Source organism: Pimephales promelas, chromosome 10, assembly GCF_988280905.1.
Source record: "Pimephales promelas chromosome 10, fPimPro1.hap1.1, whole genome shotgun sequence".
NCBI lineage: Eukaryota > Metazoa > Chordata > Actinopteri > Cypriniformes > Leuciscidae > Pimephales > Pimephales promelas.
Window position 1 is genome coordinate 9331246 of NC_142778.1, and position 17447 is coordinate 9348692.

Consider the following 17447-nt stretch of genomic DNA (forward strand, 5'->3'; position numbering starts at 1 on the left):
CCTAATTATTATGCACATCTAAAAATAAGGTGCTTTTCAAACCAAATCTGTTTGTTTTTTGAGCTGTGTAGTTATGTACATTTAAGTTAAGTGGAACAACTTGTGGGGAATTTCTACATTATTACTGACATCTTTGCAGAGTTTATTTCATGTAAACAGCGCTTTAACAGCGCGATACATCATGTGTTAGCTGGGAAGGATTTGCAAGGTATGATGTTCATTATATTTATCAGGATCAGTGTCACTGTCCATATATTTTATTAACAGTTCACTTTATGTTAGTATTGTTTTTACCATGGTAACTGTAGTCTCTAACTGTGACTTTTTTATGATGACAAATACTAACTTATGTATAAACAAAGACTATGAGACATCTATTTATTAGCATTACTATTCATTCACCAGTGTTATTGATATTCTTACAATTAGGTAAAGTGGGACGGTACTTGTGTGAATCAACCATTTTTGAGAAATACATTTTGATTCTAAATTTTGAAATATTTATTTGAATCTTGATTCAAATTCCTACAAATTTGGGTAGTGGTTTAATGACCATAGGAAAATGGTCCCATGGCCAAACCAATTGAGAAGCACTGGTCTGTAGTACTTGGGCAATGTAATTGACAGTTGAATGTTTAAACTAATGGTTAATGATCTGGGCATTGTACGGTGAGTAATGTTCACACAAATATTCTGATGAGGCTTATAAAAACTCATTACTCAAATATACACACACTGACCTTTCCATCCTCTAGCTGTAGTTGCAGTACTCCGTCTCCTTGTCTGTAGTCCTTGGTGAGCTCTGCTGACCTCCACACTTCCTCTACATCCGGGATCCAGACCCGGGCATACTGTACAGACAAAATTATCAGTTAATATCACTCGACAACACAATGTTCCTTCAGTATTGCTCTTTATCTGGTTGTTTTAACACACATATTTGAAAGCATTGTGATTAATTATAAGAGCAAGTCTGCTCCTAAACATGTCAGTTGATGCAGAAAAAAAACATTCAATCACATGACACAGGAACTCAAAAGCGATCAAGAACCAGCAGCATTACATAATGCAATTATGCTATTTTTAAAGGTTCCCAATTTTCTGCATATCATGTTTGTTCGAAGATTCAGTCTCTCAAAACACCACCTTTCCACAGGCCTACTCTGCTCTGATTGGTCAAATGGCCCAGTCTGTTGTGATTGGTCCACCACTTGGACCAAAGCCCTTGTTGGAACTTTTCAGTCATTTTACTTTTATAAACATCTATACACTTGACTTGTTTCAAGACCAAAATCTAAAAATATCAAGATGCATTTACCAGACAAGTAAATTACTTGAGATATAATGTTTCATTTTCTGGAAGAAGGAAAAAAAAAAATCAAAATTAAGCGAGTTATTGATAAGAAAAACTATTTTAATTCAAACAAAAACAAGATTATTATTTTTTTTATCCCATTGGCAGATAAATATTTGTTTTTTTTACCCCATTGACAGATAATTTAGCTTGAGTAAAAAACTCACTTCATTTTACTTATGGACCATTTTGCAATATGTAAACAACACTGGTCCAGAAACACTTCCTGTTTCAGTTTCTAACTGTTTTCTTTATTTCACATGTAAAGAAAAAATATTAAAGATGTTTGTTTAACTTTTTGATTCAGTTTTATATGTTTTGTTGGTTGTATTTTATCCCAGCTTTTATGTAGTGTTAAAAAACTGAAACAGGAAGTGCTTCTGGACCAGTTTTGTTTACATTGCAAAATGGTCTATAGTAAACTCATCTTGAATTAAGAATCTTTAGATATTTGGACTGGAAACAAGACAAAAATACTAAGTAAGAAAAAAAAAGTGCAGTCTATTACACGCAGCAAAGGTAATATTTGATAAAGCATAATGGGGCACTTTAAGATCAATTAAAAATTTTAAAGAATCATGTCATGCCATACAACATACTCCATGCAGTGCTGAAAGTTTTATTATTATTATTAGTATTATTATTTATTTTATATTTTTAGACTTATAGCTAGCTTATAATTTGCATCAGCTGTCATCCTGCCTGATCTGCCTCATCACTAAATCATAATTACAACCGTAATAATAGAGACAGCATGAATGCAGTCATGACAACAGTAGACAAACAGCGGTTCATCTGAGAGAACAACCAGAACCAACCAATAATCCTGATTATACATGAATGACTGACCCTATAAACATGAAGACAGAAACAAACAACAACACTAAAGAAAAGAAAGTAGTTCAAATGAGCATATTTATGACCACTAGCTGCACACTAAGTTAAGGCCTCAGACTGTGGTCCATTATCCATAATATTACTAAAGAAAATTATACAATATTGATAGAAAATAAACAAAATACAGCCTAAAGAGAATAAGTCAGCATGGATGATCTATTTCAAACAATTCTCGCTCCTACAGTGTGTGTTAAGCGTTTCAGAAGCAGCCCGACCGTGTCAGCAGTGGTTACGTCAGCGTTAGTCACGCGGGCCAGATGGGAATAGTCCACTCCAGGTTTCCATCATTATAACTCTTTCGTGTATGAGCCTCACACAGACACACTGCCCTACACCTCAGAACACTGCTCATGCATTTTTAACATGGAAGGATATTAAGTTCAAAGTACCAATACTAGTGAAATTTCACAATACTATCCTACAGAAAAAAAGTATAAACATTATCCTTTAAAAAAAATTAACAAATTAAAAAATAAAATTAAGCATTATGCTTTTATTCTGTTTCCAGTTTTTCATGTAATTCAAATAAATTTAAGGGATAGTTCACCCAAAAATAAATATTCTGTCATTCATTTCTCATCCTGTCTATCAAAGACTTTGAAGATCTTTTTTGATGAAATCGGAGAGCTTTCTGTCCCTCCATTGACAGCTACGCAACTACGACTTTGATGCTTCAAAAAGTTAGAGATCATAAAACTAATCCACATGAACTGAAATTTTCTGAAGAGATTCCATCGCTTTATATGACAAAATTAATAACGGAATAACAAACATAAACAGAAGCTCAACCAAACCAGTTTGATGCGAGACAACAAACCTCTAGCGGAAGCTCACACATGCTGCGCAACATACGAGAATGCACCTCATTGGTTCAAATGTACTGCGTAACACATGAGAATGAACCTCATTGGTTCAAATGTACTGCGTAACACACGAGAATGAACCTCATTGGCTCAAATGTGCTGAGTAACACACGAGAATCATGAATCTCATTAATTTTTACAGGTCAACCAAACTGTTTAGCCTAGATGTGAATAAAGGCCAAAATGTGTGTGTATAGATGGTTGCATGATAATTCATCGTCGACCGATATTGATTTTTTGATGGCTGGTTCCAATATCTTATATAGAGCAAAGCATTTATACTTAATATTTAATATGATTAATTTAGTGAAAATTAAAATGCCATCAATATGGCCAACTGCATACAGCACAGTATAGTTTGAAATCAAGGGTTTCAAGTTTGTCAATTGTGTGTGTCCAGGGTCATTCGAACTCTCCTCTCCACATTCAATCCGCATAGGCTACTTACACACGGAATTCAAGCATTCATGCAGTCTACAAATGCACTTCACAAGATGAATTCGACTTGTTTAGTAGATATTCAAAGATTTGAATATAAATGTGTATTTGCTAAATGCTGACAGATGTGATAGTGTTATTGATATAAAAGCAGACACTATGATAATAACATATTAAACAGAGAACATGGAGAATGGAGCGATGTGTGCTCATTTGCTGGCGTTCTCAGCGATGTCAAAATAAAAGTCCCACTTCCAACACATCAACCAAACAGAAAAAGGTGTCGGCTCGGCTGATGGCGATATTTAAAAAAAAAACTGCCAATCATTTGTCCACTCCACCACAAATAACAACACTTATAAATCACATACGGTTTAGAAACAATACGCAAGATGCAGGACTTGTGTGTTTGTTTAACCTGAGTCTCTGGAGAAGACCATCCCAGAACTGAGCTCCTAGCAACAGAGAGACAGGAACAAGAGGAGAGAGGATAAAAATAGCATCTCAACAAGATCACACACACACGGTCACTACATCCCGACACAACTTGCTCCTCTCTCCCACTTGGTCACATTCACACTCAATGACGATTAGCCTACCCATAATGCCAGAAAATTGAGGAAGGATTACGAGACAATGTGAAAATCAGTATGTGTGGTTGCAATACATCTGAGAAAACGCGATAATCCTCATGTGACACAACCACATGATTCAGCAGACAGAGACAGACATACACGCACACACCTGACCCAGCAACTAATGAAAGGGCATCTGTAATGTGACATAATACATGAACTTGTGGCATGTTCAGCATATATGAAATGATGCATCCAGAAGGTTTTATTATAGATATATTCAATGCTCAGAGGCCTCATACACACTCGATTTTGGGATTGAAAACTGCATTTAAATGCACAAGTGAAAAGTTACCATTTTGTGTTAACCAGGCCCTCACAAAAAAAAAAAAAAAAAAGTCAGACATAGAGCTATAACTACAGTAATGTCTTGACATATCATTTCTTTAAAGGGGCCATATGATGGTTCTAAAAGGAATATTATTTTGTGTATTTGGTTTAATGCAATGTGTTTACGTGGTTTTACGTAAAAAAAGTCTTTATTTTACACGTATCGTACATTATTGATTCTCCTCTATTGCTGCATTCAAGTCCTCCTGGGAAGTTCGTACGTTCGAGGTGGGAAGTCCTGTTTACGACGTGAGGTGCGTTCAAGTCAGTTTCGTCGGAGCAAAATGGGGGTGTATCTTCTTTTAATGAATCACATGAAAATAGCCTACAGCAAGGTTTGTTAACTCTGCTAATAGGAAATGAAGAACAAAGAATGCGCATCAGGTGTGTTTTTCTTATGTTTTTTATTAGCTTATGAAGCCAATGTAAACTCTATCATTAGGTATAATTTTTTATATTACAATGATATCATATTTTGATCATACAGAGAGCTTGCTTTATTAATGAAAAAGCCTTACAATTAGGGCTGCAACAACTAATCGATAAAATCGATTATAATCGATTATGAAAATCGTTGTCAACGAATGTCATTATCGATTAGTTGGTCTGATTACGTCACGGGGATTGTTTACATGGAACATGCGCTTCTTACATGCGCTTCATGAGGCACACACGCAGTCTCTCTCCCTCGCCGCTCTTCCCTGTCTCGCGCGCGCAACACGGACGGTTTGGAGCACATTATCTTCTGTCTCGCATGCGCGCTCTTGATTCCGTGAGTTTGAACTAATTTGCGGGCATCAGGAAACCGCTATCAATATGCAGCATACACGAAAATCATTCACCTTTCGGTAAATTCGCCGTTTTGAAACCAAAATAGGTGACCTACGTTAATCGTGTATACTTTATGAAGCCATACTATAGTATAATGTGAGATAGAAATGTATATTTAAGTCATTAAATTCAAGTTAACCTAAGCTTTTCCCTCCACTGCGGCTGTCAGTCATTCTCTATTCGGTGTTCAAACAGCCCGTCGCGTTACAACAGTTAACACATGATGATCTCTTTCCAAGACGATTCAATGTTATTATTATAATTGATCCGTAGATAAAGGTCTATGATGGTTTTTCTATCTTGCTAGACTTTTATTGCTGTAACTTAATCACTTTCTACTGAGTGTCTGTTGGATCACAACACTATAGAGTCGGCGCAGTATAATTGTTCTTCACGTGCACAGTAGCCTAACTGAAATTTAAAACTGTTAAAAGAAAAGTCTCAATAAACTATTGCATAGATACGGTGTAATACACAGTCAATATGTCTTTCTCTTTCCTTGGTGCTTAATGCGGCGGACACTGAAGAACTGCGCGCCGCCCTGTGACTCCGTGTTCATTCAGCGCTCGCGATGAGCATAAGCACTTTGTGCAGCTCTTTCATGATCATGTCATAATACTTTTGCGCAATGAAAGCTTATTAATAGCCTTTCTTGTTCTGTCCTATCTATTATATTTTGCTTCCTCACTAAACAGCTGTGCTTTACATTTAAAACAGTTGAACTTGTGCATCTGATTTTTACGATGTTTTTCATGAATGTATAACAACAATACAAAGAGCAATGTGTACGTTTTACCATTGTTAGTGCTACACTTATTGTCTCTTATTTGTTCCCCACTAAGGAATGTTTTTTTTTTTCACTAAATGTTCAGATTTTATAAAATTATTGTGCACTTGTGATATTTCTAGGCTAAGTTTTGCTGAGTTATCCACTAATCTAGTTTACAATAGCATTTTTGTCATAGGTTATGGTCATATATATATATTTTATTTGTTGTTTCTCTTTATAATGAAGTTGTCTGTATTAAGTAGATTGTTTAACACACAAAAGAGTGTGGTTTTTAGGGTTTTATTTTGTTATAATAAACAAAAAAATGGAATATAATTTTTTATCCGATTAATCGATTAATCGAAAAAATAATCGTCCGATTAATCGATTATCAAAATAATCGTTAGTTGCAGCCCTACTTACAATGTCAATGAGTAAACATTGAAATTCAATTAAAATTTACCGTCAACTACGTTGCATTCATTGATTACCCCATGTTTCTCACTGACACGCCCCCAACTCCCCAAATCCCAAGCTCCCCACTGGTATTTACGACATTGTGGTTGCGTTTAAGTGCGTTCAACTCGTAATTACGATCTATACGAGATGACTTTAACGCAGCATATGCCCCGCCTTTTTGATTGCCTCTATTCCCTGTGGTGTGCTCTGATTGGCCATTGATAAAGTTCATTGTGATTGGCCCAAAAACCTCAAACATGTGGTGGAAGTGCCATACCCCTGACCATATTTGGAACTTCAGCTCCCAAAAGCAATAATGACAGGTGATTATGTCGGTATTACCAAGCTGATCGATCAACTTTGCCAGCACGACTGGACCAGATTGTTTTAAATTGATAAGGTTTTATTTCATTGGGTACATAATTACTGATTACAATCACTTATAATTAGTTTTTACGTGCCTTGCTACTGGTGTGAGAACACTAAACATAAAACTATGTCTGCATTTGTGATGTAGTAACGACAAGCAAGCGCTACTCTATACTGCTCAAAACTTACATTCTAGCAAATTCTTAAAATATGAAAACAAACTTGCGGGCTGTGTCAGAAGCGCCAGAATGTACTTGCAAAGATGGAATTGCCCCACTTTATGAATCAGACTTTTTTGCACAGCCGGCCTTGTACTCTCGCAGGTTCTGGAAACAGTCAACAAGGTATACGTTGATTTTGACGCGAATGCTTAGTGAAGGTGTGTACAGCTCAACGCATAGCTTTTAAAAGTGTGTATATATATATATTATATATATATATATATATGAAGAGCATCAAGTCCAACAGTGCGCAAAGGTTAACCCGGGGGAATCTCCAGCATGAAGACTTAAAGGTTTAGATGAGACTAATCCCAAAAAGGTGAACTACACCACTAACTCACAGTGATTAACTTAATCTTCACCTGATGTGACATTCCAATCATTTGGAGCGTTTCATTGAAACCCACACGTATCTCACAGAGCCACGTGAAAACTCATTTCACAACCACGTCATTCACTCAGGACAACGTTACCTAAGTATTATGTTCCTGAAGTGAAGATTATGAGGTGATTCAGGCATAGCCTACTCATTCTTCCACTGCATTTTTAAGTGCCATCATGAATGCAGTCTTGCACACATGACTATCAATCCTATAATGATCTGTATTAAAACAATAGTTTACCAAAAAAGAAAATGCTTTCATTGTTACCAACCCTCATGTCGTTCCAAACTCGTATGAGATATTCTGAAGTAATGCTAACTATAATGAATGGAGACTGAAGCTTTCAAAAAGAATTCAAAGGCATTGTTGACAGTATTAATACAGTATGTCAATATGACCTGAGGTCGTATGATAACTTTGTGTGAAGAATTTGTCTAGTGATTATTAACTGATAATGTTGACCTCAGACCTACAGTGGTTCTCATTAGTTCATGAGAGAAGTAGCAATGTCCAATTGGAAACCAATCATTCTTTTGAGTCTCCAATAAATCAGTTGATTGGTTAAAAATGATCTCAACAATTTGCTCAAGAATTGCAGTAATTCATTGGCTTGATGATCTGGGCACAGTGATTAAACGGTTAAAAACATATCGATCTATTCTGTTCTTCCCAAAGTGCTATTTAATGAAAACTGGAATATGACATATAAGGGTGAGTAATTACAGAATTTTTTACATTTTTGGTGCACTATTAATAACTTCTAGTTGTCTTAAGTTACATAATAACAAATACAATGGAAATTAAACTTGAAGTTCAACTGACAACATTTTTTACTGATATATCACCCAACTAAGCTGCCTCACACAATAGATGAACTAGTGTTGTCTTAAATATCATTTTTCGACATATATCGACAAAATATCTGAAATTGTTCCAATATTCATTAATTTTCCACAGATGTGATACACCAATGCATATCAAAGCTTGTTTCCTACACAGAATAAACAAAATGAAAGTTAATTGAGTTTTTCATCTCAAAATTGAGTTATACGGTCAGAATTGTGAGATATAAACTCTCAATTCTAACTTTTTTCACAAAATTGTGAGATATACACTGACACTCACAACTCCGAGTTATAATGTTTTTTCTTTGTACAGATGACAACATTATCAAAACCATTTTTTGTCCAATTCTCATTCTAAGCATGTTAATCTTTGTAGTATTACTTTGCCTTCTGGGTAAATCTTCACAAAGCCAGAAACATTCACTTTAATCCTAATTTGATATAATGTTCTCCTCGGATATAAAGTCCAATTTTACTTCCTTTAAGAAAATTTCTGTTGAAAGGAACCTTTAATCTTTCATGATGTCAAAATGTTAGCCTATATTATCCGTATGCCAGCCTTATTTATTATTACTGTTAATATCTGTGTCCTTTCATTTGCAAAAAAAATAATATTAAATAAGTAAAAAAGCCTATCCTAAACACGTAATAGCCTACACATGTTCATGATGTCACTGTTTCCACAGATTCCTGTTTTTAGTTTACACGGAGATGATAAGGGTATCGTTTTCAAAAACTTGCATTTTAAAATACGTTTTAAAAATGTGCGTATTCAAGACACCAAAACGCTGTTATCGTGTAATAGAACGTCTAAAACGTATAAAAAAGCCGCTTTTAGTTGAAAACGGTGTCATGTAAACGGCCCCTGCAGTGAGGAAAGATTTAGGTGAGATAATTGTAATGGTAATTGATTCATATTAATATGTGAATATAAACCTACATTTTTAAAAAATAATCTGTTCATCGTTTAAAACGATGTCTCTTCGGAAGACTTGGATCGATTCATATGGATTACTGAATGTTACGATGTGTCGTACTTTTTAAGGCTTGAAAATATTCATAGCCTAGAAGAATTTCAATGGATGGACAAAAAATTATGAGATAATTTAAAATATATACAGTTTCAAAAATGGTATCAATATTTTTCAAGGTGAGCTAATGCATCGTGACAACAATACAATAAACTCCAATTCTTCAAGCATGTGCAATTGACTTAATCCAAAATACAAAACCAAATATGACCTTTTTAAAAGAGGAATGTGAGTATTTGTGTGTTTTAGAGACAGAAAGAGAGATGGGGGATGGGGAAGGAACTTGTAATTGTAAATCATTTCACAGCCAAACGGAGATTATAGAATTAACCCTCAGCTTTCACTTTCTAAGTCACAACTTCTTTTCCCCTGTACACTTACACTTGCCTCACTCCACTCATCCGCTCGAAGATAAACAGAGATCAATTTCTATCAAACACATTGACCACATTTGAAATTTCAATGTGACAAAGAGGTCAGATTCAATCGAAGTGAGTCGATTCCTCCATAAATCTTGATGCTAAACGTCCAAAAGCCCAGTAACACAGGTCTCTGGTAAAGCCCTCTGGCTATTCATAAACTCATAAAACGGAGACACACTATAATCCACCCCTCATTTTAGACAAGACCACATGGCTTTCTGTGTGAGAGCTTGAAGATTACAGAATCAATTAAATGGAATTCCTCATCTGTATGACATTCACATCTCAGCTGACTGCAAGAGAGACAGAAATTTGTATAAAGGGAAAAGCTCACCCATGTGACACCTCGGAAAAATGTCCAAGCTGTTCTATTCCCTACAATAAAATTAATGTGATTTACATTTTAATATCCTGTACACAATATAATTATTATAATAATAACAGCAACTCAATTTAATGATGTTTTTGTGTCCTTTATGAAACTTGACAGCCCCAGTCCTTTCGCTTTCATTCTGCTTAAACGAGCGGTTTAGAGATTCTTCTAAACATCTTCTGGTGAGTTATCCCTTTAAATGTTACATGATGCTCTGGGCTTTGACCTCACAGTCTAAAGGAGAAAACAAGGAAAAACAGAGAGGGAGAATACAGACCATCACATGACAGACGCTCATGTGAAAATCTGCTGCCTGCTGTTTCCCAGAGTCTCCCTTCACCAGCAAACCCTTCACCCACTGCGCTCTTACTATTGACCAGCTCTCGCATATGCTTGCCAAAAAATGCCTGAAATCCCACAAAATCTGTTTGTTGAACAAAAATAACTACATTGCACTTGTTTACAGTTACTCCAAGCATTCCTAAGCCAGGTTATCCAGGATTCTCTGGGGCACAGAACAGTGTTAACACCCATACTGATGAATAACCACGGCCGAGACAGGATCTCATCCAAACGTAATGACGCAAGATTCAATTCAGTCAAATTAAATGGAGATGCAATGTACACACGGACAATAAAATCCCATGATGTGAGATCACTGCTCATTTCCTTCAGGCCACTGAGCAGAGCGTCTTCCTTATAAGCATAATTGTTGCATGATTCAATCCTTATCAGTTCACACTGACTCATGCTTATGGATACTGCATAACCACTCCAGAAAATGATTCCTATAAAAATAAGCTTTGTAAATTAGTTCATCTCATATTGCCCCTGAAAGCATACATATTAAAATGGGGTAGTTTTGGAGCTATTATTGGATATATTTATCTTTTTTTGTATCTACAAATGTGTAATGTTGTGTGCGGCAAAAAGGGGTGGTAGTATGTCCTTTTATGAAGTCTTGATTTTTGTTTTTGTTGTGTACTATTAGAATATGCTTCCATGCACGATTGTTTAAAAAACACATTATTTTTTCATATATTTACTGCTCCTGTCTGCCCAGCCTGTCCCGACTCCCGAACAAGTAATTTTCGAATAAGCTCCTCCTTCCGAAATACGAAATGTGATGTGATTGGATAGCTGAACAGTACGTTGTTATTGGCAGAGCTTGGCGTGTGTTCGGGAAATGTCCGCAACTCCATAACTGCAAGCTCTACTCTAGTGTAAATAAAGGATGGCGGTGTTCTGTCGATTTGTGCTGCCTTGTCGAAAAATGCTACCGTAGCGCGAATTAATCATAGAATGCCGATTAAAGTCGTATGAAATACAATTATAATACAATTCTAAGTTATGAGTAGCTACCCAGATAGCAAACTGACATTGAATCAACGTGGAAACATGACATCGAAACAACGTTGATCTGACATTGTTTTGCTCATCGAATTAACGTTGAACCAACGTCAGATGCGTCATTCTTTCAAAACTAACGGAAAATCAACTTGAAATCAACGTTGTTTCAACGTTATGAAAGCAAACCAATTTTCGATTTTCATTTGGCTTTGAAGAATGCCGCGTCTGACGTTGGTTCAACGTTAATTCGATGAGCAAAACAATGCCAGATCAACGTTGTTTCGATGTCATGAGAGACGTCGTTTCCACGTTGATTCAATGTCAGTTTGCTGTCTGGGTACTGTATACTGTAGACTACTGTTTTTATTTTTAAAACGGTGGGAAAAGTAAAAATTATCATAAAATATTCATCTTTGACTTGTCAAAGTACACCTTTCCTCATAGCAACTGAAACTTTCAGTTATTCTTTTTCAGCTGGCTGACCGTACAAATATTCATATGGTAGTAAGCATTTTTTAAAGGGAAATTATACATTATAACAGGAATATTTACCTTTTGTAAAAAAAAAAAAAAAACTGTGAGTCTGCACATGCGCATAACTGGTAAGTAGCAAATCTCGATGGGTACTAGCATGAATCGTCAGAACAGCGGCAATTTCAAACCAATTCGACCCCGATTTAGACCCTGACAATGTTATTGTTAACAAGAAGGTCATCCAAAACGGATTCTGACTTTGCAAGCACGGATTTCACAGGAAGTTTCAGAGTCGTATGTTTTTCTAGATATGATGTTATCCACCATTTAATCATGAAAAACCATGGTTTTTCAAACAGTTATCAATCGCAAAAACATAGTTAATTTCCTAAGAACCCGTGTACAGCCTTACAAAAGCGAGAGCTTACAAAAGCTATAGTAAACAACACTAATGTTGGCTAGCATTAGAGCGTATATAAAACGTATAATTTGAACTGCTTATAGAAAACGCAACTACAAATAATGAGACATACAAGTTGTGATCCAACAATAGATTCCAAAGTGGAAACTGCTCCATTTCAGGAGATGCTTTTATGTTTAGCCTGCTGGCAGATGTTATCCATAAAATGTGCAGCGTACAGATAAACATCGGGATTATAATGTTCAGAAACAGTATTTAAAATAAATGTTAACCTTAGGACTGTCAAACAAATGTAATTGTGGAGAAAAAAACAGCGTCTCTTTGATATCGCAGCAGCTCAACCAGGCCCTGTCCACTTTTCTGCTTATTCCATGGGCGGGAATTATTTAAATGAGAAACAATATGACTTCATAAAGCCCAGAAAAAAAAAAAAATCGCGTCCAAACGAGACATTCAGTGTAGTTCTTGAAAAGTGGATTCTGTTAAATCAAGCGTAGCGTCAGTTCTGGCAGGTCACGTTAAGCCAAGTTCACACTACAGGATTTTAAGCCCGATTTGCAAATCGTTGAGCTCGCCGACAGGTCAGGGTGTTATCACATGCAAATCGCGGGGGATTAGCGGACGATGAACGCTTGCCAATCTGTTAGATTGAAAGAACCAACAATGCATCAAAGACGCTCGCAGACGTGTCGCCAAGCCCATAAAAACATCTAGCATGCTAAATATCCAGAGCTGTCATGCGACTCAACCTCAGTGATGTCATGAGCTCCAGCCAATCAGAGCAAGGCATCGGTTGAGGTCACCGGGTAAATCTTATTTATTTTTTTTTTTTGCATTTTTTTTTCTCAGAGCAAATCATCGCGCAAACAGTTTGAAGCACTAGTTTCTGTCTGACGTCCATATTCGCGTGTAGGGATGGGCAACAATTAATCGCGATTAATCCCATTCAAAATAAAAGTTTGTGTTTATATGATACATGTATGTGTGGTGTGTATAATTATTTTGTATATATAAATACTAACACATGCATGTGTATATTTAAGAAAAATGTGTTTTTAACATATCAAATATTTATATTTATACATAATATTAATTATGTATAAATATATATAAAGTATACATGCAAATATTTCTTAAATACATACATGAATGTGTGTGTATTTATATATACAAAATAATTATACACACACCACACACACATATCTTACGTAAACACAAACTTTTATTTTGGATGCGATTAATCGCGATTAATCGTTGCCCATCCCTATTCGCGTGTTGTGTTCTTCTCTTCTTCGATGGGTATTGATGCACGTGCTGTTTTGCGTCATTTGAGTCATCTTATCGCGTGATTTTTCGTGACAAAACGTGGTTTGTAGACTAGAATCGTTGGGTGACAGAGTTGCTGTCAGCTCGTGTAGTGCGTTACCTCCTGTTGTGGATCAATCACGTTGTGTTGTGTGGTGTGAACAGCTCAACAACTTGAACACTCCTGATTTCACTGAGAGCAAGTCATATAGTGTGAACCGCACAGTTCAGCCCGACGTTTTAAAATCATGTAGTGTGTGAACAAGGCATTAGTCAAGCTCGTATCAGCTGACTCTCAGCTGATCCACAGCTACCTATAGGAATACGACGCCGATCACTGTATACATAAGCTCCTTCAGTATTATTAGGAGATGTCGCGTTTCTCAGGAGCTAATTACCCTCCTCCATCCCCAGCTTCTCCTCTCGCCCAGTCAGCATTTGAATCAGATTAATTCTCGAATTATGTTGTATTTTAAAATCTCGAATGAATGATATCTGCATACATTCATGCTGGTTCTGTTCTGTTCTGTTATCGAATTTGACGATACGTTGTCCTGACAGAAATAAAATATCTCCCTTTGGAGAGGACTTTGAGCTTTGTAACCTTGCACATCGTTTTATGCTCAAACAGCAACATTACACACTTACAAAAGTTAAAAAAGTGAAAAAGCATAACTGGACCTTAAATTCAATGCATTTTTACATTTTATTATTGTAGTAAACCTAGTAATAGTAGTATAAAGTTAAATAATTTAATCTAATCTGTATCCACATTAGTTTCAAAGTATTTGCTGAACTGAACCCAAACTGTGAGAAATTGAATTGAGAACATTGGAGCCATTAGAAATTTGAAAATGTATATCTATGATGACCAAGAACACCAAAAGCAGGTGCAAGAAATAATTCGATTTATTTGAATCAGTTCTAACTAAAAATAATGAATCTTTTATGCGAGTCTTTTTCATGCAACAGCAATAAAATGGTCAGTAAATTTAACATTCATAGGAATATTCCAATTAATGTTTGAAAAACACAAAACAAAAACAAAGGGAGGAAAGACCACCAGGGATTTTCTTAACAATTCATTTAGTTTCTCCAAAACACCTGATCATCAACTAAGAGGCAAGTAGCACAGTGAAATTACATGCGTTAAAGAAAAGCAAAAGGATATTAATTCCAGCACTTACTTTAAGAAACATAAAATCCAACTCCTGGTTCATGTTTAAAGCATAAACTGCTCTATTTCATACTGAACAATCAAAGAATGAAGCCTGCCCTATTTCTGCCAAAGCTAAGCAGGTTATGGATCACTCAATGCATCTGATTGGATCCCTGATCCCAGGCGGATAAGCTATATATTGAGGGACTCTGAGAGAAACGGTGTTTCGAGTTTCTGATGCTCTAGTCAGCAGAGAGGATTGTTTGTCTGTATCCAACACCCTAGTGTCACATGAGCAACAACAGAAGCTTTTAAGAAGAAAAAAGAAAAAAAAATATCATTCTGCAAAACACGTACAACAACTGCTGCTTGCAGGGGGGCGGTCAGTGGATAGAATCAACAAGAAAGATACGTTTAAAACTTGTCTGCGAACATGTCAACGGAAGTATGCATATAGTAGATCTTGTTCAACGCTCATTACATTCACCTCTATACAGAGCTCATTTACCTCCTATAATGAAACGCACATGTCAAGGGTTTGCCATTTAAAAAAGAAAGAAAGAACACAGTCATTCACATATGTGTTTATCACACAAATGGCCAATAACATTGTAACAACATAACGTCCTTCCTACTCATTATTTTTTTTAGGGCTGAAACAATTAATTGCAATGAATCACATCCAAAATAAAAGTTTGTGTTTACATAATACATGTGTGTGAACTGTGTATTATTATTTTGTATATATAAACACACACACACACACACACACACACGTTTAAGAAATATTTGCTTATAGACCATTTCACAAGATGTAAACAACACTGGTCCAGAAGCACTTCCTGTTCCAGTTTTTTAACACTACAAAAAAGCTGGGATAAAATACAACCAACAGAACATTTAAAACTGAATCAAAAAGTTAAACAAACATCTTTAAGATGTTTTCTTTACATGTGAAATAAAGAAAACAGTTACAAACTGAAACAGGAAGTGCTTCTGGACCAGTGTTGTTTACATCTTGTGAAATGGTCTATATATATATATATATATATATATATAGTATATAATTTGTACTATACATAAATATTGTATATGTAAATAACACATTTTTCTTAAATATATACATGTATGTGTGTGTAATTATATACACAAAATAATTATACACAGTTCACACACATACATTATGTAAACACAAACTTTTATTTTGGATGTGATTAATTGCGATTAATCGTTTCACAGCCCTAGTTTTTACATATTTTTCAAGTAATCATTAATTATTACTTCATAAATATCATAGTGTTTGGCAGGTTGTACCATATAACATTGGTTTTACAACCTTAACTAACCTTGCCTTGTTATAAACAAAGGACTTAATGAACTAAACACACAGCATGGTCTCAGGGGTCCTCTCTATAATATAATTTCCTGTTTCTGCAAACAAATAAATGTAATATTTTAACAAAACAATTTGCAGCTTTTTTTCTCCAAGAAATAAAATAAGTTAATGCCAAGTTACTTAAGATTTTGAAGAATCTTATCATCGTAATGAGGCTTTTCTTGTAATTTCCTCAACCTCATGTAGTCCCAAACCTGCGCGATTTATATTTTGAAGAACACTGGGGTGCAAACAACACTTTTTCAAATGATCCTTAATGTTTCAAAGAAAATCATATTTAGAATGACATGATAATAATGTCTTTATATAATAACATATTGCATGTAATGATTTTGGATAAATTAACAGATCTCTGGATGTTCAAACGTTTACAAGCACACCTAACCCCAACATTAACACATCAAGCGCCTGCAACTCTGCAGATCCTATTGAAAATATCCCACCATTAGAAAAATACAACTGAGGTTTACTTTTAAAAAGATCCTTGATCATTTCAACCTGATCTTAATATTTCAGCGTCCAATGTGTACAAACTATATTGCAAACCTGAGTAACAACAACTATAATTGGCAACTCAACCTCACAGAAATTTCAATAATAAAAAGGAAAATACAACCTCAATAATATATAAATAGCTTTCTCTTTACACTAAGTTCCTGGAGGTCTCAGGTTCATGTCAAGAGTGCAGTTTCACTCTCTGTTATAAGGATCTGGTGATTTTGCAAAGTAAGATCTGCAAGCAGCCTGAGGCAGAATTCCATACTAGCAAAAAGAACTGGCCATTCCCAGCATCAATGTGAGGTTTATCCAGAGAACACGAGCACACACAAATACCTCAGTGTTCTCAGTGTTGCTTACAAACCCAAGGAAATTGTGAATATGACTTCCTGGATTCATTGACCTTTGAGAGAGGATAGGAAAACCTCATGCTGACTGCAAGATTGCCAAATAAAATATTCAGACATGACATCATTGCAGTTAAGATCACTATAACAAAGCTGTGATTGTCTTGATCGTCATGACAGAAACACTACAAGTTTGCACTGCATTAAAAGAATTGTTCATCCAAAAATGGAAATAATGTCAATTTACTCGCCCTCATGTTGTTCCAAACTCATACCG

The 17447-nt window shown here is 35.6% G+C and overlaps 1 protein-coding gene across 4 annotated transcripts in view; it reads right to left on the bottom strand.

Annotated features, from left to right (window-relative positions):
• The window catches only part of myo5aa (myosin VAa), a 96212-nt gene that overhangs the window by 76361 nt on the left and 2404 nt on the right, over positions 1 to 17447 (bottom strand). For all 4 annotated transcript variants that reach the window (XM_089135384.1, XM_089135383.1, XM_089135386.1 and 1 more), the window contains exon 2: positions 741 to 851. In XM_089135384.1, the coding sequence (XP_088991510.1) occupies positions 741 to 851 (111 nt within the window). The remainder of the gene's footprint in view (positions 1 to 740; positions 852 to 17447) is intronic.